The sequence below is a fragment of the Heloderma suspectum genome, chromosome 4, assembly GCF_057233095.1.
Source record: "Heloderma suspectum isolate Gila_16-S chromosome 4, 16-S_ref, whole genome shotgun sequence".
Taxonomy (NCBI): Eukaryota; Metazoa; Chordata; class Lepidosauria; order Squamata; family Helodermatidae; genus Heloderma; species Heloderma suspectum.
The window spans coordinates 36,113,576-36,135,853 of record NC_139461.1 but is presented as its reverse complement, the minus strand read 5'-3'; the positions used below and the strand labels follow the sequence as shown (position 1 = coordinate 36,135,853).

Below are 22,278 nucleotides of genomic sequence, written 5' to 3'. Positions count from 1 at the left end.
GGATGGGGAACCTGCATGGGCTGTATCCATCCTGTGGGCCAAGGTTTCCGATCTTTGGTCTACATATACAACCTTTTAAAACTATATCTGTGACCTTGTCCAACCTGACATCTTCCTTGTGGATGCCCCTTCACTGATATATCTAGGCAAATAGCGATGGAAGGTTTTTGAATGATTTCTGAATATGTCTTATGGGTCTGTCCTCTGGAACACCTAAAAAATTATTTGGAGTTAAGGAAATCTGAGGTTAGGTTGAACAGTCAGAAATTTATTAAAGCACATCACGGCCGTGGGAGAGACAGGCAAAACTGTGTCTCCTCGCCCCCCCCCCCCCAAGAAAACAGGATGCATTTATACAGACTGAAAGCTGGAGAACAAAGAAAACACACTACGCATGCTCAGAAACCAGTTAGTACTCAGCAACAGTCTTATCAGCACAGCGGCCTTCTTATCTTTAGGGATGAGTTACTTTGGTGGATAGGAATTCCTGCTTATGAGCAAGTTACAATTACCTTCTCATGGTCAGATAAACACATACACTCTCTCAATCCCTTCAGGTACCTCACCTGAACCAAACTACTTATGAGGCCTAGTCAGGCCTACTTTCACAATCCCCCTTTGAGCCTATCAGGCTGACCATCTATGTTTGTATTGTTATCAGTTGTTCAATCTCTTCTCTTTCTCTTTTCACATTTCTCTTTGCATTCCACTGACCATCTGGTGCAGTTCAGCTTTATGTATAGTTTTAGTAAGGAATTTGATACAACGTTTAATCAAAGCAATGATCACATAGAACAAAACAATACGAACAACAATTTTGCTTATTACATCGCACATCTTGCTAGGTGGCTGTTTCTGGTAGATCTAGGTAATAGGGTTTAATAATTTTAGTCTGATTTAGTGGGATTTGGATCATTGGTGTGCCTTTATGGGCATGGACTGGCACGTGGCTGCAGATCTAGGAGTTGGATACATTCAAGGCTACTTGAATCTGGTTCATTACTTTCAGGAAAGTTCTTTGCTTTCATGCAACTGAAGATATCAAGCAGCAGCAGGATGCAGATGGGCCACATCATGAGAATGTGTCTCTGGTGGATGCTGAGACAATTCTTTCTTCACTAGCATGAGCTAGGCTCACTGCTAGGCATATGCTCACCTCACCAGCAAGTGCTTGGCTCTATTGGTCTTTTAGAGGTGACTGATTTGTAATCCAGAAGAGGCCAAAGTGCCAAAAGTCTAAGAAGATTTCACACAGTAGCAGGAAAAAAGGGCAACAAGCCAGTACTGCGATGGCAACCAGAGATGTTCTTCTCTTTTGGTTCCAAAATGACTCAAAGGACTGATGAACTCTGTGTTAGGGCACACCCAGCGTTGTCTGGTTCTGGGGCACGTTGTCTCCAGGGGTCAACACTTTGTTGCAGTGGGATGCGGGGATCCAGCTAGGCTGTCTTTGCAGCTTCATGGCAGTCTGGATGATCAACAGCACCTGATGGGATCTTTTCCAGTGAGGCTCAAGGGAAGACTTCTTCTGATGGACTTCAGTGGAGACTCAGTCTCTAGGCTACAGGTTGTAACATTATTGTAGGAACGTCTGGAAGCACTTTTTAACCTGGAAAGCCTTCACACACTTCATTAATGCTTGGCAATAGTTCATCATTAAGTCCCATCACTTAAGTGCAAGCTAGTAAGATGTTCTTTAATAAGTGCTGAAGATGGGAGTCTCATGGGCAGTCTTATAACAATTTCATGGGCATTGAACACAGTTTGTTGGTGTGCAGTGGCACGTATGTTTATCAGGGCTAAAGGTAGAGCATCTGGCCATTTAAGTCCAGTTTTAGCACAGATTTTGGCTAATTTGTTCTTTAAGACTCCATTCCTTTTTTTTTTTTTTTGTACAAGCCCTGCTGGCTGGAGATGGTAGGGGCACTAGAAATGCTGTAGAATTTGCAGAGCTTTGTACGCACAACTACTAATACATATTTAAAAGAACATTTCTTCATCTGAATGAAATCTATTTGTATGTAAAAAGAAAACTTACACGTCTTCAGTGGCTGGTTATCTGAGCAGATGGTCATCTTCTTTCTCTCAAACGAGAACAGATAACAGGCTAATTCATTCAGGTCTCAGCGAGTCTCACTGAGTTAGAAAACTGTCAGAAAGTACACACACCGCTGGCCCCCCTTCACGAAGGCCTTTCTGTTTTGGCAGCAAAGTAAGTTTTCTCACAGTACAGAAAGAAGCATTCCTTATCAGTTAGAAGGTATACAGTGTGAAGAGCAATTGTTTTAGCTTCTGTTAGTAGCAAAGAAAGTGGCTTTCACTTTCTGTGAATACAGCTATGAGAACAAACTCTAAAATCATGAAAATTGCTAACTTTCTAGCAAGTCAGTGTACTTGTGCTATTGATTACTGCATTATTACCACATATAATTCTGGGCAAATTCGCACGTGACTTCTTGCCAGTCTTGTGAAACTAAATCTAATACACTCTCTCTTTGAATTCTCACAGATTCTATGTGCAGTTGTTTATTAAACAATTAAAACAAATCATATATCATTAAGCTTGCTAGGCTACATACAAAGCAAAAAGACAAAGCAAGAAAATAACAATAACACAACAATGGGACAATGCACAACACATAGGATTTCAAATCCACTGTTACCTTAGACTACTTTAAAACCTCATTCTCATCTTGACTATATCATTCTAGCACATGCAGCATCCCTCAACAAACATTCAGTTTAGCTCGCATTTTCTTCATTGTGAATTAACACTTACTGGTAACTAACACAGAAGGTTGAGCCTAAGCTACAGTACATGTTCAAACACATTAACTAATACATGACCATACAGACAATCCTCGGCCAACACTCACTCCCTATTGCCAGTCACACACAGTCATTGCATCTTGATTTTTACATGGGAGAAGCTACTGTTGCTTTTAGGTGGCATATAGGACAATCTGTCTAGCAGACCCAAAGGGCAGGGATTTGATGACTTAAGAGGAGTAAAAAAACTCACACTCCTACATGGTGAGAACAATAGCCACAAATACAGATATAAAGACATCTCTAAAAGCAAAAACAAAGTTATTGAGTATGTTAAATACATTCACATTTATGCAACTTGCTTGATCCAAATCATTGTAGCACCTTTACCTGTTAGGGATTGACTCAATTGACTGTACCCTTCTTATCTGCTACTACAAGGTGGGGAACAAGGACCATGGGTGCTAACAGGCAGCTGTCCGGGGAGCGCCACAAATTGTCAGTGTACTGACAACAACTAGCCAGTGTCTGCTTTTCTTAACATATGAACCTTATTTTGGAGTTGTGCAGCATCTTCAGAAGTTGCCATGGGAGACTGGTTTATTGTTGAAAGGAATAAGGCAATAACCCTAGAGAGGGCAAAAAGTTCTGCCACTTAAGCAGAAGTACAGTTAGGCAAAATAATTTTGTTCTATTACAACATGGAAAGTACAGACAGCATACCTCTTTTAGCATTTCTTTGACAAGACCTGTCTATAAAATACAATTTACATTAGTCATAGGCTCATCTGATAAGTCTGGACGTAGCTTTGCAAGGTGCTCCACCACTTCTAAACAATCATAAGGGATACTTTCAGAAGGATCAGGTAGCAAAGAAGCAGGATTTAGAGTATAGGGGTAATATGACTACTAGAAAGAAGAAAAATGTCATCCTGGAAGAAGCGTGATTGAGATAGGTGCAGTCTTTGTTTTAAGTAATAGAGCTGCCACTGACATAGACAAAGAGTTAAAGGAGAACATAACACAATATTTTCAGAGACTTTAACAAGGAAGGCAGCGGCTGCAGAATCAAGGAAAGTACTGTAATATGTTACTGCTCAGTTTTTATTTCCATGCTTTTAGGCAAGCACACTAAGAGCACAATAATTTTTTTTTTTTTCATAACAAAAGAGTGAACGGAATAATTGGGAAGCCCAAGTTGTTTTAGAACAATGCTTGTTTTGGAGCAGTGGAAGCAGATTCAGCTTTGGAAGACTAGGAAAGTGGCTCAGGAATATCTGAATATACTCTGTCAGGGAGCAAAGATAGTACAACTAAGATTACACAAAAGGTCTCTGGTCAATATGAAAGAAACCTTACAAACGTCTTGGCTGTCTTAGAAGTTTTGAGAAGGAGGGGGAGGAGTGGGAAGCCGATTGGCAGTCTGAAGTCTTTCCATCAGCTGGCCAGTCTAGTGGGGACACTTATTTTTCTAATGCTCAACTTGGCTACAGAAAAATGGCAGCAATGCTAGAATATTTTTCTGTGTGCTTGGTCTAAAGTATTAAGATCAGCTGGTTCTTGATTTGGCCAGTTTGCTTGTTCTTTCAGTCTAGTGCGCACTTCTTGGGGCAAAATAACTCAGATGAGTTGGTTCATGCTAACCCAATTAGGATTTTAACACGTGATCACTGTTTGCAGTTCTTCTCTAAATTTCTGTGGCTTTTCTCTGATGTTTCAAAATTTGACCTGGTCTTTCAGTTTTTCTGGGGAGTCCTTAAGACTTCACTCCCCGGGACTTAGGTGACTTTTTTTATTTGACATTTCAACATACCAATCAAATAATGCATTCTCATTGACCCTGTGCCACCTTGGACCTTGAGATTCCAAGGCTCCCTTTAAATGCACAGTTCTGTCCAAATCAAAGGTCCCAACCGAGGGAAATTGTTTGGACTTTTTGGCAATCAGTCCTTTGGATTACTAATCTTGGGATACTAATAGAGCTGGTTAGCAAAGATTGATATGACTTGCTTGCTTCTAAGGACATACCTAATCTGGTGGATATAATCCTCACTGACAGGAGAAATGGAGCCATGAGGTTCATCAAACACCAGCCTGTCTTAATACCACTGTAATTTACAGGAGTTTTGTCAAAAGGATTGCACAAACTCTTGGCCCTGTTAGCAAAGAGAGATTGTTGTTGAAATATAATTTTCAGCTTTTTCTCTTGGTTAGAAGGTGTGCTTAAATGATTACTAAACTTTTCTAATGACAAATAGAAGACATAGGGGTGTAAACTGAAGGTCTTTGATCACGTTTTAATATAGCTTGCCAAGATACCCATGAATAATGTGATGTCTTGCTCGTTTTAACTAGTAATGCCTATAACAAAACATATTTATACTGTGGTGCAGTGCCTCCAGAGCTTCATATAGATATGCAGGAAGGTGCATTAATATTTTGACCGCCCCCTTGATTCTAATTGCTCTTTAAATATTTAATGTACCTTAGGGTTTTTTTTTTATTTAAAGGTTTGGCCACTATAACTGTGTCTTTGGTTTTAAGCGCTACACATCAAGTTATGTGATTGCTGAAATCCTTTGTTGAGGATGACCTCAGCATTTCTTTTCTTTTGCATAGCTTCTTCAGAACTGGCATATTTTGGGGATAACACTGTTATTCTGATAGATGTGTTGGCCGGGCTAGAAAAGGCCCCAGGTACCATATGTCATACTGGTACCTCAGTATTTGTTAAAATGGTTTTCTAACCAGAAGGTGGACCACACCACACAGACAAAACATGAAGATGCAAAGCTCATGAACATAAGACAGATTTATTAACAAGCTGGATTCAAAATTCACTTAAGTAAAAGGTTCCCCAATCTGGAGCTGGGTTATTTCTAAACATGTACTGCCACAAATATAAATGACCAACAGATGGGGTGTTCTCCAGTGGTGCCTTTTTTTTACTCTTTCACAACTATGATTCTCAAAATGTAATTTGAGGCAGGCCTTCTTGTGATGAGGCAGGCAGTCCCTAAGAGGTGCTGCTTTGTTGATGCCCCAGCTCAGAACTTTTATGTGTTTTTTCTTGTTTCGATTAGGTTGACACATCATGCAGAGTTCTGAATTGGTTTTGTGACTCTCCATATTCTTATAGTAGTGGCTGGCACTGAAAACAAGCGGGACTATCCCACCCCAACTCTCTTGCCTGTACATCTCAGAGGCTGTGATTCCTCCTCACCTCCCCAAACAACTCTATCTTGTAACCTGAGAGGTGGGAAAAGGAAGAGTTTGGAACCAGTTTTTTTCTCTGATTTTAGGACTGTTTGTGCAATAAGTTATACTAATACCATTAGTCCTACTCCAGGCTCTGCTTTGCTTATATGTTCAAGGAATGAATTCGAGAAAAGGAGCTAGCTAGAGAGAGGGACTGAGACACATTGCCTCGCTTTTCTTGTGATCAGTATGAAAGCATGGACTTCTGAGCAGAGTTCATAGTCTGTGCAAATTCAGTTAGTTTTGAATGTTTCAAAGTGGTCCTGAGTGGAACGTGGTGCTGCAAACACTGAAAAGATGTTCTTAAAATATTATACTTTTACTTTAGTTCACAAAATGACACCATTGTATGTTTTCATAGAAAAACCAAGCCTTCCATTAAAGTGTTTGTGTTTTTGTGCTAATACTTTTTTTTTTTTAAGCTATAGCTTTAAACTGGGTCTGATCTCAGAAACTGTGCATAGTCTATGGCAGATGACAGGCAGATCTTTTGTAATGTAGACCTCATGAAATACGTTAGAATGTTGCCCTGTAAAAATCTTGTCATTTAGCATTTTGTGAATTAATAATACCATGATGCTTGCAGGTATTTATGAAGCTAGGGCATTCCCAATCACTGGAGTAGCTTATATTGGTCAAATCTTTAAAGGAAAGCAGAGGAGTGAAGTCCCTTTTCTGCCAGCTAGTTGTCTGTTAAGCTGAGCTGAGAGTCACAGGATATAAGCTGTGTAACTGGTGAATTAGATGTCTGCCCGCGGGGCTGTAGTCAGCAGCCTGTGACAGTACTGAGAGGGAGAGAAAAATGAATGTAACGCGTGCTTTGCCTCAATTTTTTTCAGATACTGGCCAGAAGAAGACCCTAGACAAGAAAGATGGGAGACGAATGTCTTTTCAAAAGCCTAAAGGGACTATAGAATACACAGTAAGTAGCTGTTTTGCTACATAATTTAAAAGAGAAATGTTTGAAGATTGAGATAATTTTAGTAGTTTGCAGAATGCTATCTAAGAAAAAGAGTGGTGCATGTTACCTTTTGTTTGTTCAGCCTGTAGCTCTGGCAGGCAGCTGGTCATCTTAACAGGATTGACGAGTACTATTTTGAGTCTTTTCAGGTATGATGCTGAGTAATTCTAGAGAGGCAAAGTTAACCGTTCCAGTATTCCTGTGGATGTTATACAATAACTTTAACTCAATGGAACATTTCCTTTGATGCACGAATTATTTTACTTTCAGGAGAGAACCAGATTTTCAGAATCTCTTACTGCTTCTAAAGCTTTCAATATTGTTAACGGCCTGCTGAACACAGGTGAACATAATGTTAGTCCATCTCAGCAATATCTTTGAAAAACATTATTTTCTCCTGGTAATTTCCATTGATCTACTGCTACTTCAGACTCACTTCTGTTTTTCTCAGCAACATCTGAAAATGGAGCCTTTCTCTAACTGTTATGTTCTTCAAATGACCCTCAAACAGTGCTGCAGTCAGTGTTTCGTATTTCTGGTTACTAGGGGAAACTGAATTGAGAAATGTTTGTGATATTGCCTATATAACTAAGGGTCTAAATATATTATAATTAAATGGACACAGTCAGTGTGGTTTTTGAAATAAAATAATTGTGTTTGAAATAAAACAAATAGCCTGTGTTTTAGTAAGTTCAAAATATCAGGGTTCTTTCTGTGCATATAATGGATAATATATGTAACTGTCAAACAGCAGAACTACTCTAAAGTTGCACTGCCAACTTGCTTTCATTGACTGGAATTCCAGAAATACTAACCAGTTTATAACTATGAAATGTAAGTAGGAAGTGAATTTGTTCTTTCACTTTAAGTAAATTGCTGGAGTAAACAAACTGATACAAACTGATCTGTCGGCTGTTATGCATCTGCGTTTAACAGAATGGGTTTGAATATCTTGTCTTATCCATAAACATGCAGCCTCTCTGCAGCCTTTGAAGGAAGTCTCTACCTAATGTGGTGGGTGTGCTATTTTTATGAATAGATGTAAGTAAAATCAGGCAATAATTGGTTCAGAGTTGCTATACTTTAGCGCAGCTATTATCTTCTGTTGTACTTCAGCGACTTTCAGTAAATCAGGCTGTGGCAGCTGGCATGATTTCCTGAGAACCATCCCCTTTTAGTGCTGTGTTCAGTCACCCAATACTATATCACCTGGTGAGAATTTTACCTAAATAAATTGCATTATTGTACCAAGCTGGCAATATTCCAGAGTGTACATGTACAGAACATAAGTCTGTAATTCCTTTGCATGTTATCTAAAATAATGTTGCTAAATAAACGTAGCAGTAGTAATTTAGATCCTCAGAGTTGCATTATTGCTAACTCCACTCTCCCAAATTACACTTTCCATCCTTTGGAGTGGATAATAAGCTACTGATGAGACTGAAAACCTTTCATCCAACATCTTCACACTCCACCTCAATGTTCCATAAAAACCATTGTTGCGTAATACATTAGGAGTTTGTTATTTTCTTTCCTTTGTTCAATTTTGCAAGTGTTATATTCCTAAAGCAGGTAACTAATTTCACTATATAAAATGGAAGAAAATATTAATCAGTTCCTTCTTCTCCCATATGCTTACCCTTTCAATTGGAAAGGCAGTTAATAAGAAGGCTTGTATAGCAACTTGGAAATACTTCTTGATGCTAAATTTTGTAAATACTTTAGTAATACTTGGAAATTAAACACTTCTGTGAATGTGTGTTCTTTGGAAGGTTTTACTTGAAACCATCCTTAGAGGAAGGAGAGGTTTTCTTGACGACCTAGATGCCAAACTTCTTCAGAGTAATAATTTATTTAGTGCTGGAAAACTCTGGCTCCAAATTTTGTTATTAGCTCCAAAATAAAGGGAAATGTAATTTCATGTGATAAGTATTATGATTAGCCATCACTTAGAGCAGATCATCAAGTTAGTCACAACTTCAGTTGTCTATAAAAAGTAAGGAAGCATTAGTATACGTTTACCTAGAGATGTTGTCAGTGTTGCAGTCTATCCCATTTCCTGCTTTGATTTTTCATAGAATCATAGAATAGTAGGGTTGGAAGGGGCCTGTAACACCATTGAGTTCAACCCAATGCAGGAATCCAAGTCAAAGCATCCCTAACAGATGGCTGTCCAGTTTCAACTTGAATGCCTCCAGTGTGGGAGAGCCCACCACCTCCCTAGGTCACTGGTTCCATTGTCGTATTGCTCTAACAGTTAGAAAGCTTTTCCTGATGTTCAGCCAGAATCTGGCTTCGTGTCACTTGAGCCCATTATTCTGTGTCCTGTACTCTGGGATGATCGAGAAGAGATCCTGGCCTTCCTCCCTGTACTTGAAGAGTACTTGAAGAGTACTTGAAAGTCTTCTCTTCTCAAGGCTAAACATGCCCAGTTCTTTATGCAGTTAAACAGGCACAGAGCATGGGTGGGCAAGTTGTGATCCTCCAGATGTTTTGGCCTACAACTCCCATCGGCTTTAGCCAGCATAGCCAATGGAGAGGGATGATGGGAGTTGTGGCCCTCCATATGTTTTGGCCTACAAGTTGCCCACCCCTCCTCTAGTGACTCATTCTGATTAGGTTTATTATATATAAAAATCATTTAGTGATTGAAAATATATTCTGGTAACTACTCAAATTAACATAACCTCCATGGATTACGCATCATAGGGTGTTGACTTTGGAAGAGTCATACAAAGTAGCAAATATCTCTGTCATACGATTTCAGGGAATTTGTATGGGTGGAGAGACGGGGGAGAACTTTGAGTTGAGTTTCTTGTAAAATTGGAACTACATTCTCTCCCCGCCCCCCCCCCCCCATTTCTTCAAAGTAGTTTTACTAAAATGCATTCTTGGCCCAGTTGTTGAGTTACATTGTTGTTTGGAGGTTAAAAGCTTGTAATGGGTATCGTCAGTGATACCCAGTGCCTGGTAACACTACTTTAATAATTTATATCTTGCCTTTCCAGAGATTTTGGTTAAGGCACCATAAAGCAGTTTAAAGGCAAATTGCCTAGATACAGTGCGTGCTGTTCCCTGGTTGATTAGAAACTTATCTGCCGCACCACCTTGGCCACTGTGGCTCGTTAACTTGTACCAAACAGTTTTGCCTTGTATTTGAATCCATATTCAGTATCCTTTGACACTTTATATTATCCATTATTAAAATGCTGGCTTGAGTAAAGCTTAATGTAAGCAGATTCTCAGGGGGCATCAGTGAGTCAGCAGACACTGTTTTGGCATCTGTTTTGTCAGACCTTTGCCCTTGAGTTTTCCGTATAATTAATTTATGTTTGAGTCCATGTAAAAACATTTAGAACACCTCAGTCAATAAGAAAAACTATTTTTGCCTTGTTGTTATAATTATATCGTAATTATATTACTTATAATTTAAGTAAATCATCTGAAAAATAACATACAGAATTCTGGACGTGTAGTTGCAATATGTGTCAAATATGGTTACATTTCAATTTTAAGGATTGCCAAACTGGTTTTCCTAGTTTAGTAGAATATTTTATATGTACTCCACACGTGCCTCATTTTGTGATAAGTAGCGCTGTTGCTTCCCCCCACCCCCACCATTTAGAATCATAGAATAGTAGGGTTGGAAGGGGCCTACAGGGCCATTGAGTCCAACCCCCTGCTCAGTGCAGGAATCCAAGTCACAGCATCCCTGACAGATGGCTGTCCAGCCTCGTCTTGAACGCCTCCAGTGTGGGAGAGCCCACCACCTCCCTAGGTCATTGGTTCCATTGTCGTATTGCTTTAACAGTCAGGACGTTTTTCCTGATGTTCAGCAGGAATCTGGCTTCCTGTCACTTGAGCCCATATTCCATGTCCTGCACTCTGGAATGATCAAGAAGAGATCCTGGCCTTCCTCTCTGTGACAGCCAGTACTGTTCAAGTACTTGAAGAGCGCTATCATATCTCCCCTTAGTCTTCTCTTCTCAAGGCTAAACATGCCCAGTTCTTCAGTCTGTCTTCATAGGGCTTTGTTTCCAGTCCCCTGATCATCTTTGTTGCCCTCCTCTGAATATTTCTTTGCATATTTTATTACTTAAGAGCACAATCCTATGCCTATTCATAAGAAAGCTCCACTGAAGTCAGTGGGGCTTATTCCAGGTAAGTGGCTGTAGGATTGCAGCCTAAGAGGCCTAGAAAACCCCAATTCTATTGTAATACCTATGTGCGTGTTGAATTAAAGGCACCACCTTCCCATTTCCAAAGTGGGAATTAGTGCTATATGTGTGCCGTAGTAAGCTGACTGTGGAAAGCTCTTGCATATGTGAAAGAACTCTGCAAGGACATATTATAAGAAAGCCATATGCTGTCTGTTAGATTTGGGGAGAAATTATTCTTTAGAACAAGCCTCTTAGGACTGGTTCTTTAGTAAGCCAAGCACTAGTTGCTACTGCAAATAAGAATTCTACTGCTACTGCTCTTTTGGGCTGCATTAATAGAAGCATAGCTTCTAAATCCTGGGAAGTACTAGTTCCCCTCTACTCAGCACTGGTTAGGCCTCATCTGGAGTACTGTGTCCACTTCTGGGCACCACACTTGAAGAAGGATGCAGACAAACTGGAGAGGGTTCAGAGGAGGGCAACAAAGATGATCAGGGGACTGGAAACAAAGCCCTATGAAGAGAGACTGAATGAAGTGGGCATGTTTAGCCTTGAGAAGAGAAGACTGAGGGGAGATATGATAGTGCTCTTCAAGTACTTGAAAGGTTGTCACAGAGAGGAAGGCCAGGATCTCTTCTCGATCATCCCAGAGTGCAGGACACGGAATAATGGGCTCAAGTTACAGGAAGCCAGAGTCAGGCTGAACATCAGGAAAAACTTCCTGACTAAGAGCAATACGACAATGGAACCAATTTCCTAGGGAGGTGGTGGGCTCTCCCACACTGGAGGCATCCAAGACAGGGCTGGACAGCCATCTGTCAGGGATGCTCTGACTTGGATTCCTGCATTGAGCAGGGGGTTAGACTCGATGGCCTTGTAGGCCCCTTCCAACCCTACTATTCTATGATTCTAAGAATGTGGGATTTTCAAGTATTAGTTCAGTGCATTGGGCTTTGTGTGTTTTGAGTTCATTCAAATCCAGGTGTTTTTGTTCTGAGCAACGTTTAATATGGTGTACCTTAGTTCTTTGTATCTTATCAAAGCCTGCTTCAAGCTGGATTCATTGAAACATTAGTGTTTTTAGAAACATGATGATTTGCACTTGTTCTGCTTCCTTTTCTTTTTTTTAGCTTATGATGCAAATCTTCACAGAAACAGTTTTCCGGACTCCCATTTACAAACAATGTATAATGTACTAGACTTGCAAACTGAAAATAAATAAAACTTGAATTCTATATGTAAACAATCTGTATCTTCTCTTAACAGGTTGAATCAAGAGATTCTCTGAATACCGTTGCCTTGAAGTTTGATACAACTCCTAATGAACTGGTTCAGTTAAACAAGCTGTTTTCCAGAGCAGTTGTTCCTGGACAGGTATTACTTATTGTATAACATAAGTGAGGAAGATGAGGTAGATCTATTCAAATGTTCATTCATCACATTTTTGAATGCTCCTTCACGTAAAGGAAGAAAAGCTCTATGTAGAAAACATATATATCGGGGAGAGATTCATAGAAGAGCACTCAAAAATGCAATTGCCCACAACAACTCTTATGAACTTGCATAATTTAAGTACGCTTCCACCATGGGAATTTACTGAGAAGTGTACATTCATCTTGAGTTTTCTGTCATAGGCCATTCTGTTCTTCATAGGTTATTTAAAAAGAGAGTGAGATTCCTGTTAAAATGTTCAGACTGCCTTTGCAGGGTACTAGGCCCAAAGCTGAATATTAAAAACAATCTGAAGTGTGGTTAAATACAAGTAATATCCAGGAAGCACTAAGAAATTAGTAATTTAAAATAGGGGTATACACCTTAATATTCTTCAAACATTTATTAGGAAAAAGGGTTTAGCAAGTCATCTAAAAAGCAGGGAAACTGAATATAGCAGTCTTGTTTGGGGAAGGTGTGCCATGATTGTACTAGAACCAAACAGAAGGACCTGCTTTTTGCACTCATAGATTTGCTCTCCTGTGGATGTGGAACCCTGAGTAAACTGTGCGGAGATTATACAAGAGAAGGTGTTCAAAACCAAATTTAGAATAGTTTTGACCATTGCATACAAAAGGATTTGTAATTCTTCCAGACACATGTATGGAAACATCTTTATTACAAGGCCTCTCCAAGCAATGTATTTCCATCTTAATTACTAATGTCAGAATTTTGGTAATTGGTGACATCTTAATCAAAAGTGTTTTTTTTTATTTATATATATATATATATAGATTTTATATGTTCCTGATCCAGAATATGTTTCTAGTGTGGAGAGTTCTCCTTCACTTAGTCCTGTAAGTCCTTTATCACCTACATCTTCGGAAGCAGAGGCTGAGAAGACAACAGTAAGTGTAAGTAGATGTACTTTGCTAGAATAAAGCAAATTAACTTTTTTCCAAGGTGGAGAGCATTTCTGAAGGGCACTTTGTGGACGCCACTGATCCACAGTGCCAAGGTGCAAAAACATTTCAGCAAAGAAGTTATCCAGATTATTTGAAACATGATGAGGATGTTGACCTTGGGGAGAGACTTTGCCTTTAATATCTTTAGGGAGCAATCTTACGGGAATGCCCCTCAGCCTCCAAACTTGGAGGCTGACGGGCATCTTATACAGGGAAAGAGTGTGGAGGCGATCATCGCCTCCGAACCTTTCTTGCCTTGCATATTCACTAGATGGGCGATTTCACCCATCTCGCTGGTGCTCTGTGGAGAGGGAGGGAAGGAGGCTGGGGCGGCCAGAGGAGTCTTTGTAAGCCGGCCGACCTGGTCTCCTCCTCTCCCTACCCCCTTTCCCTCCTCTCCGAGCTAACGTTTGTGAGCTTGTAGAGGCAGCCGGTGCAGTTCTCTCTGCGCTGGCTAGGAGAGGGCTCCTGGGTCTGAGGTCCTGGGTCCGAGGTTGGAGTGCAGTCTCTGGCATTGGATCCAGGAATCTGAAATATCCTATGACACCCCCCCCCCCAGATGTGTCTAGGGGCCATAGGATTGCTCCTTTAATATATTTCGTAGGGGTTTATATTAGTCTAGCTGTATATGCAGGGTTTTCTATCATTTTTCATGCAGAAGATTGTAAAGGGCCTAAGTTGTTGTAGATTTCCAGTATGTCATACTTAATATTGTCTGCTTATTTTAACAGGGGTTTAGCAGGGTTTTTTTCTCAGTTTCAAACTTCTCTGCTGTTGTTCCAAGGATTTGGGCAAGAATGTACAAGGTTACAGGTGCTATAAGACAATTCTCATTTGTATTGCACCAATCTTCTTTTTGTCTCTGTAGGATTCAGATGGGGTACATTGGAAAGAAGCAACAGCCACACCAGCTTACACATGTGTTCGGTCTACAAGAGTGGTGTCATCCACATCAGAGGAGGAAGAAGCTTTCACAGAGAAATTTCTCAAAATTAATTGCAAATACATAACTAACAGCAAGGTATAGTAGGCTTTACCTCCTATATAAAATGGTGTTGAAAGCTCTGTCCCCTTTATAAAATATCTTATGCCTCAATTATTTGAGTGTCCTTCCATGTATTGAAATGGAAGCATGTGCTGGTAATTTACAGAGAATTAAAATGCAGCTTAAATCTATCAATGCTATACATTTAAAAAGTATATCCTTCTCTTTTTCTTTGCCACTGTAGTAGTAATCGTTTCTGGTAAAACAGAGGTACTTATGGATATGAAAGATGCAACTGAGACTTCACATAAGATGAGGGCTTATACTCTGTTCCAGGGATAGGCAACCTAGGGCCCTCCACATGTTGTGGATGACAACTTCCATAAACCCTGTCCATGGGCCATGCTGGCTGGGGCTGCTGAGACTTGTAGTTCCCAAATATCTGGAGAGTAGCAGGTTGCCTGTCCTTGGTCTGTTCCATTATTTTCTAGGAATAGCATGTTCTTGTGTGCCATGTTTTCGCAATAATTTATATTTGTATATTTGGATTATTCTTTCTTTTCTCATACAGTGGTCAGGAGTAGTGGAAATTTTCTCAAGGCAGAATTTGCGCATATTGTGCTTTGAAAGAAAGGGATGCTATAGATTTTGCTATAACATCTTGCACATTTAGTAGTATTCTTGGCCAGTTATGAGAAGAGCGCTTTGAGAAGAATATGGGAACCATTAATTCAATTCAGGCTTTGGAAAACTGATAGACAAGGCCAAAGACAACCAACTCCCCCATTAAAAATTGGATCTTCTTCCAAAGCCTTCCCATTTTTTTAATGGAACTCCATAAAAAATAAGAATGCGTAAGATTCAATAATGCCAGAATATTCAGCAGAAGACATCATGTTCAGAATGTGAAGTATCTTTCTCAGTAAGGTTTGTCCAGTCTTTGTTACTGAAAGCATAGTCATGTGACTGTCCTTGGATGTTTTCAACTCAGTCTACCTTACTGTGTCCTGAGAGTTGACTTTTTCCTTTTCTTCCTATCCCAAGGCAGGTGAGCTTAAAAATCCCAAGAATGCTACTTTTATACTTTCTGTGGTAACGGTAAACTAAAAATGGTGCTCAAGCAGATGAGTTAAAGGTTAATTACTAGCTATAAGTTCAAAATTGGGATAATCCTGTACTTCTGATTGTCCACAAACCTTCAAAGAGAAACACCACACATCAGCTTGATCCAATTTATAGGAGAATACCTACCTTTTTAAAACACTGGCAAATGGCTTCTATTTACACAGAGCTTGGGAAGCCTATTATCTCATCCCAACAATGTGATGTGGCTGCAAAAAAGGCAAATGCTATTTTGGGCTGCGTTAATAGAAGCACAGCTTCCAAATCCCGGGAAGTACTCGTTCCCCTCTACTCAGTACTGGTTAAGCCTCTTCTGGGCACCGCACTTTAAGAAGGTTGCAGACAAGCTGGAGAGGGTTCAGAGGAGGGCAACGAAGATGATCAGGGGACTGGAAACAAAGCCCTATGAAGAGAGACTGAGAGAACTGGGCATGTTTAGTCTTGAGAAGAGAAGACTGAGGGGAGATATGAACAGTACTGGTTGTCGCAGAGAGGAAGGCCAGGATCTCTTCTCGATCATCCCAGAATGCAGGACACTGAATAATGGGCTCAAGTTACAGGGAGCCAGATTCCAGCTGAACATCAGGAAAAAATTCCTGACTGTTAGAGCGACATGACAATGGAACCAATTCCCTAGGGAGGTGGTGGGCTCTCCCCCACTGGAGGCATTCAAGATGAGGCTGAACAGCCATCTGTCAGGGATGCTCTGACTTGGATTCCTGCACCGAGCAGGGGGTTGGACCCGATGGTCTTGTAGGCACCTTCCAATCCTACTATTCTATGATTCTATGATTTTACTTGGCTCTTTAACTTCATTATAGATTTGACACATCTGGCTTTCTTAGAACACTTACAGAACTTGCAGATAAAGTGTTCCTTCTGTTCGCTATTCTACTAAGCCTCAGTCTGTTTTATTTCTGAGAGAAAGTTCCCACCTTTTAAAAGTATCACATTCACAGACTGTCATAAAGAGTTTAGTATTCACTAGTAAAAACACACACACACACGCACACACACACAACTAATCAAGTGTATGATTGATTAGGTTTCTGTTGTCCTCGTATGCTGTTGGCTGTTTCAGTTGGAAGACTTGTATCCCTCTCCCCCTACTAAAGTGAGAGTGGCCCATCAGGGGAAATTCACTTCTTGTCATATTTTGGTCATTTGCTCCTTCCTTCCCAGTAACAGCTAAGTAGTCTCCACGGAAAGCATGGCTTAAAATCAGTTGGTAGGGTTCAGCCCTGGAACATGTTTCTAATATCCCTGATTCATGTGAAATAAATAAAAAGTTACATTACTTTAATAGAGGCTTGTCCAACATTACTGATATTCTCATAGAGCACACAAGGTTCCATACAAACTCTTGAAAGTTAACACTTCGCTTATGTTTAGGGAAATGGTGTATTTCCTTCCTTGGTTTCATTCTGTTTGAAAAGTTACAGATGTGAGAGAAATTAATGAAGCCTAAAGTCTGAAGATATGCATGAAAGCTTCTCATAGTCACAGAATGAAACTGGAAGGTTCAGTCATCATCATATCATCATCATCCTGCCTTTACAGTGCTCAAGGTGGCTAATAATAAAATGCAGGTTAAAAACAAAATCTTAATTAAAATATAACATAAAAACACAATGAAAAACACAATAAAAGAAATAGACAGCACCCAACCAATTAAAATCCCCTTAAAAAGTGATGGGTCAATCATCTCTCAGCTAAATCTACCACACAGAATAGTAGATGTGGATAAAAATGAGAGAATCTCCAAGTACGTTACCCTGAGGCAGAAGGATGGGACACACATTTTATTAGTACAGGGGTGGGCAATCTTTTTGGGCCGTGGGCACATTTGGGAATTTGAAAAATTGTCTTGGGCACCACCACAAAACAGCTGCCATGGGAGGTGTGGCAAAGCACAAGTAAACTGCTCAAAAGACCGAGTACAAGGCAGAGGTGGGGTCTGAACCCCAAGAAACTAAAACCATTTGAACCCACAGTTTTCAGCACCGAGAGAAACATATTTCACAGCAATACAAGCTGACAGTAAGAAAATGTGTTAATTAAAAAAAAAAGTTGGAGGGGTGGGACACCTTGGCTGGTGCCAAGAAAGGTGTCCAGGGTATTAAAACTATCTAAACAGTGCATAATCCACTTCAGGGAAAATGTGTAGGAACAGAAAGCATAGTGAATTAAATAATCCCTTCTGAATATGGGTATTGTTTAATTTGCTTACATTTGTGTTCCTGTTTTGTATAACTGCAGATTATTTAAATTAGATTCTCTTACTGTTACATGAAGGTTGTTGTTGTTCAGTCGTTCAGTCGTGTCCGACTCTTCGTGACCCCATGGACCATAGCACGCCAGGCCTTCCTGTCCTGCGCTCTCTCCCGGAGCGTGCTCAAGTTCATATTCATTGCATCCGTGATGCTATCTAGCCATCTCATCCTCTGCCGTTCCCTTCTCCTTTTGCCTTCAGTCTTTCCCAGCATCAGGGTCTTTTCCAGGGAGTTTTCTCTTCGCATTAGGTGGCCAAAATATTGGAGCTTCAGCTTCATTATCTGTCCTTCCAATGAGCACTCAGGGTTGATTTCCTTTAGGATGGACTGATTTGACCTCCTTGCAGTCCAGGGCACTCGTAAGAGTCTTCTCCAGCACCACAGTTCGAAAGCATCAATTCTTCGGCGCTCAGCCTTCCTTATAGTCCAGCTCTCACAGCCATACATTACTACTGGGAAAACCATAGCTTTGATTAGACGGACCTTTGTTGGCAAGGTGATGTCTCTGCTTCTTACTATGCTGTCTAGGTTGGCCATAGCTTTCCTCCCAAGGAGCAAGCGTCTTTTAATTTCATGGCTACAGTCACCGTCTGCGGTGATCTTGGAACCCAAGAAAGTAAAATCTGTCCCTGCTTCCATTTCTTCCCCTTCTATATGCCAGGAAGTGATGGGGCCAGATGCCATGATCTTCGTTTTTTTAATGTTGAGTTTCAAACCAGCTTTTGCACTCTCCTCTTTCACCCTCAACAAGAGGCCCTTGAGATCCTCTTCGCTTTCTGCCATTAGGGTGGTATCGTCTGCATATCGGAGGTTGTTGATAATTCTCCCAGCAATCTTAATTCTGACCTCTGATTCATCCAACCCGGCATTTCTCATGATGTACTCTGCATATAAGTTAAATAAGCAGGGTGACAATATGCAGCCTTGTCGTACTCCTTTCCCAATTTTGAACCAATCGGTTGTTCCATGTCTGGTTCTTACTGTTGCTTCTTGACCCTCGTACAGGTTTCTCAGGAGACAGGTAAGGTGGTCTGGTACTCCCATCTCTTTCAGAATTTGCCAGAGTTTGTTGTGATCCACACAATCAAAGGCTTTAGCGTAGTCAATGAAGCAGAAATAGACGTTTTTCTGGAATTCTCTTGCTGTTACATGAAGGTACCATATGCTAAAACCTTGATAATTTTAAGTTCACAGTGAGGAGCATCACTCTATTAAAGATTCATTCAAAGAAGATTTAAAACTGTATTCAAGGAACGTTTTGAAATATAGTTACTGGCTACTGTTATGAGTTGTCTTAATTTTCCCTTTAAAAACCATTATATTTTCAGATTGTCAACATTTAGAAAGCTACCAAGAAGAGGCTGCTTCTCTCAGCATGTACCTAAGCCACTTGATTTATAGAAAAGAAACCAAAGGCAAATGATTCTTACATGTCTCGTTTTATGTAGCCTTGGAGCTAAACGTATCAAGGCAGAGGTGATACTAGCACAATATTATTCATATTGATGAAATGTTTTTATAAGCTTTTAAAAAAATGTTATTGTCTAGGTGGGAGAGAGTCTTTCACCACTTGCTAAGCATGCTGAGAGAAGGGTCTTACAAGGTCTCAGAGATAAGGCAAAGCAAGCTGTGTTGGTTTTTTCAAAGCAGTGATTGCTCAGTATTGATACGGGATCTGTTTACTAGGGAAAACTGTTCTCTCTTAAATGTCATGTTTCCCAGGAACTGTTGTTCTGTCGCTCACTGGTTTACAAGAATGTTGAGTTTGTTAGATAGCTTTTAGCATAAATTTTCAGTATTCATTAAACAATAGAAGTATGTTGTTACTGGTAAAAATGATTTGATAAGTGGTGACTAATCTTGGGAGGAGAATGTTTGATTATCTATCTTCTTATCTTAGGGGACAGTCAACGGTGTGCTGCTAGTGACGCCAAATAACATAATGTTTGATCCACATAAAGCTGATCCATTGGTTCAAGAGAACGGCTGTGAAGACTATGGTATCATGTGCCCAATGGAAGAAGTGATGTCAGCTGCTATGTATAAAGATATTGTAGATGGCAAAATAAAGGATTCATTACCCATGTAAGATAGATGTGTGTGTGTATGTGCGTTGGCGGTGGTGGGGTGGAGAAAGATGAATGAAACTTTAAATTGCATGGCAGTGGTATTATTTACTATAGTCATTGTACAAATCCAGTCCTAAGCGACACATGACCTTTTATTACAACCCTAAGAGACACATGACTGCTTTTTCTTTATGTTATGTTTCTTGCATCATTAATACGTTTTTTTCAAGCCAACGTAAGTTAATGCCAGCTAGCTCAGTTTTGGTTAACATTCAGAAAGCTTGCTTGCTTGCTTTATTATATTTCCAAACTGCCCAATAGCCAAAGCTGAAGAGGTGATCTCTGTAAATACACACAATAGCTTATACCGTCCACCTTTTGATGAGTATCACTCTATTTAAAACATCTAAAGATAACTTGCGTAGAGAGAGCTGCTGATTATTTTATCTTGCTTCAAGGTAGTAGATTTTCTTTCTTTTTTTCTTTCTTTTTTAGCATTCTTATGAAGATAGTGTTCCCTAATCTGTTTGCTTTATTTTATTTTCTGAAGGACAAAGCCAACTCAATTCAAGTAGAGTTTAATTCATTACTACTTCAGGGCTTTTAGACAGTTACTTTAGACAAGTTTTCCACGCCACTAGATTAATTCTGATATTGTCTACAATCCTAGCAAATTATTAAAGTAGTACGCCTGTGCGCCTAACCATACTGTTCTAGGTAACCTAAAAACATGTAAGGAATATAAGATTCCTGTGCGTTTTGCATTGAATAGAAAATTAAGGACAAGTTAATATCCTAAGACTTAAATATTGATATTTTCAATGTAGTTCTTATTGTCTTCGGGATCCTGAACTGGAGATTTTGAAACATCTTTTGTAGCATCTCAAGTTTTGTAACTTGAGTTAGGATGTTAAAAGATACTAGCTGCATATTTGCGCTAACCCATGTATTTTGTTTCATAGCCTTGGAAATAAGGCATGGTTAGATTCTGTGTGATACTGTAATTTTGAAATGCAAGGGAGATGGGGAGTGTGTTGTCCCATCTTTTCTCTTCTAACTGAAGAGTAGAAATCTGTCATATACCCCTCACGTTTTTAGCTATCATAAGAACATAAGAAGAGCCCTGCTGGGTCAGACCAAGGGTCCATCTAGTCCAGCATTCTGTTCACACAGTGGCCAACCAGCTGTCGACCAGGAACCCACAAGCAGATCCCACTTTACTGTTTTATCATTGTTACTTTTTATAGTTGCATCTGCTTCCACTAATTAGTTATATAGGATTAACCCCTTCTTGTTTTCAGTCAAAGGCTTCACTCCCTGCAAAATATTTAAGGAGATTAATTTGTTTTGGCTTAACCTGAATAAATTCTTTGCTCTGGCACTGACTTTCCCACAATGTGGGAATAATCTGTCTTGTGCCACATTAGGTTTTCTTGGGTTACACATGCTTTCAGTATTCAATGCTGATGCCTAATCTTTGTCAGTTCAGCCTGAAGTTACCATTAACATGGCTGTTACTTGATTCCTACCTCCAGTAGGGTATCTAAAGTAGGATATCTGTTATACTTGTGGGCAGGTCTTTTTGTTTCTTAAGATCTGGTCCTAAGAATTCATGCTTTGCCATATAATACTTAGGAAGAGGCACTTGATGCTGTACCAGTATGATTATTAGATCTGATTTTATGGAATGTTTTTAGTTCTGCATATGAATTTAATGGCAGAGCAGACTCATTGGTTGGCACAAATGTTTAGTCTAGAGATTGCCAATACCGATACTTTTGTAAAACTATTTCAGTGATAATAGAGATACTCAGAAAAACGTTATGCTTGTCACCATGTTGAAACATTGATGCCTAATAATAATACTGAACTTAATAGTTAATAAATTCAGTACTCTATTGTGGTGTCTCAGCCAACCTATTGCCATGGCTGACTAGAGCGTTTGAAATGCAGCATGAGGTCAGGGAAAATCACCTGCTTTTTTCAGCATTAAGCTTGGAGCTGGGGGGACTCTGGCCAATGCAACAACAAGCACCCAGCCCCTTTCCAGCTCAGAGCTTGAGGAGGGGAAGAGGTGTGCCTTGGCTCTGCGCTCGTTGGGCACTCAAGAGGCTGTTAGGCATGTCCACGCAACTCTGCCTCCCACCTCCAGCTTAGAACTTGTTATGGCTCTGAATAAAAAGAAACCTCCCAGGCTTCTGCTGTACTTTGCGGCTGGGTGGTTTATCCCCTCTCTTCTACAGCTCATTGGTTGTGAGGAAGCCTTGGACTCACCTTACTTGAAG

General features: G+C 40.0%; 1 protein-coding gene across 11 annotated transcripts in view; it reads left to right on the top strand.

Moving 5' to 3' along the window:
- Nucleotides 1-22,278, top strand: part of OXR1 (oxidation resistance 1) — a 94,232-nt gene that overhangs the window by 14,292 nt on the left and 57,662 nt on the right. For 7 of the 11 annotated variants that reach the window (XM_084848947.1, XM_084848945.1, XM_084848951.1 and 4 more), the window contains 5 exons: nucleotides 6,867-6,949; nucleotides 12,415-12,522; nucleotides 13,374-13,493; nucleotides 14,413-14,565; nucleotides 19,825-20,009. In XM_084848947.1, the coding sequence (XP_084705073.1) occupies nucleotides 6,867-6,949; nucleotides 12,415-12,522; nucleotides 13,374-13,493; nucleotides 14,413-14,565; nucleotides 19,825-20,009 (649 nt within the window). The remainder of the gene's footprint in view (nucleotides 1-6,866; nucleotides 6,950-12,414; nucleotides 12,523-13,373; nucleotides 13,494-14,412; nucleotides 14,566-19,824; nucleotides 20,010-22,278) is intronic. The other 4 variants (XM_084848948.1, XM_084848946.1, XM_084848950.1 and 1 more) reach the window with 2 other exon arrangements.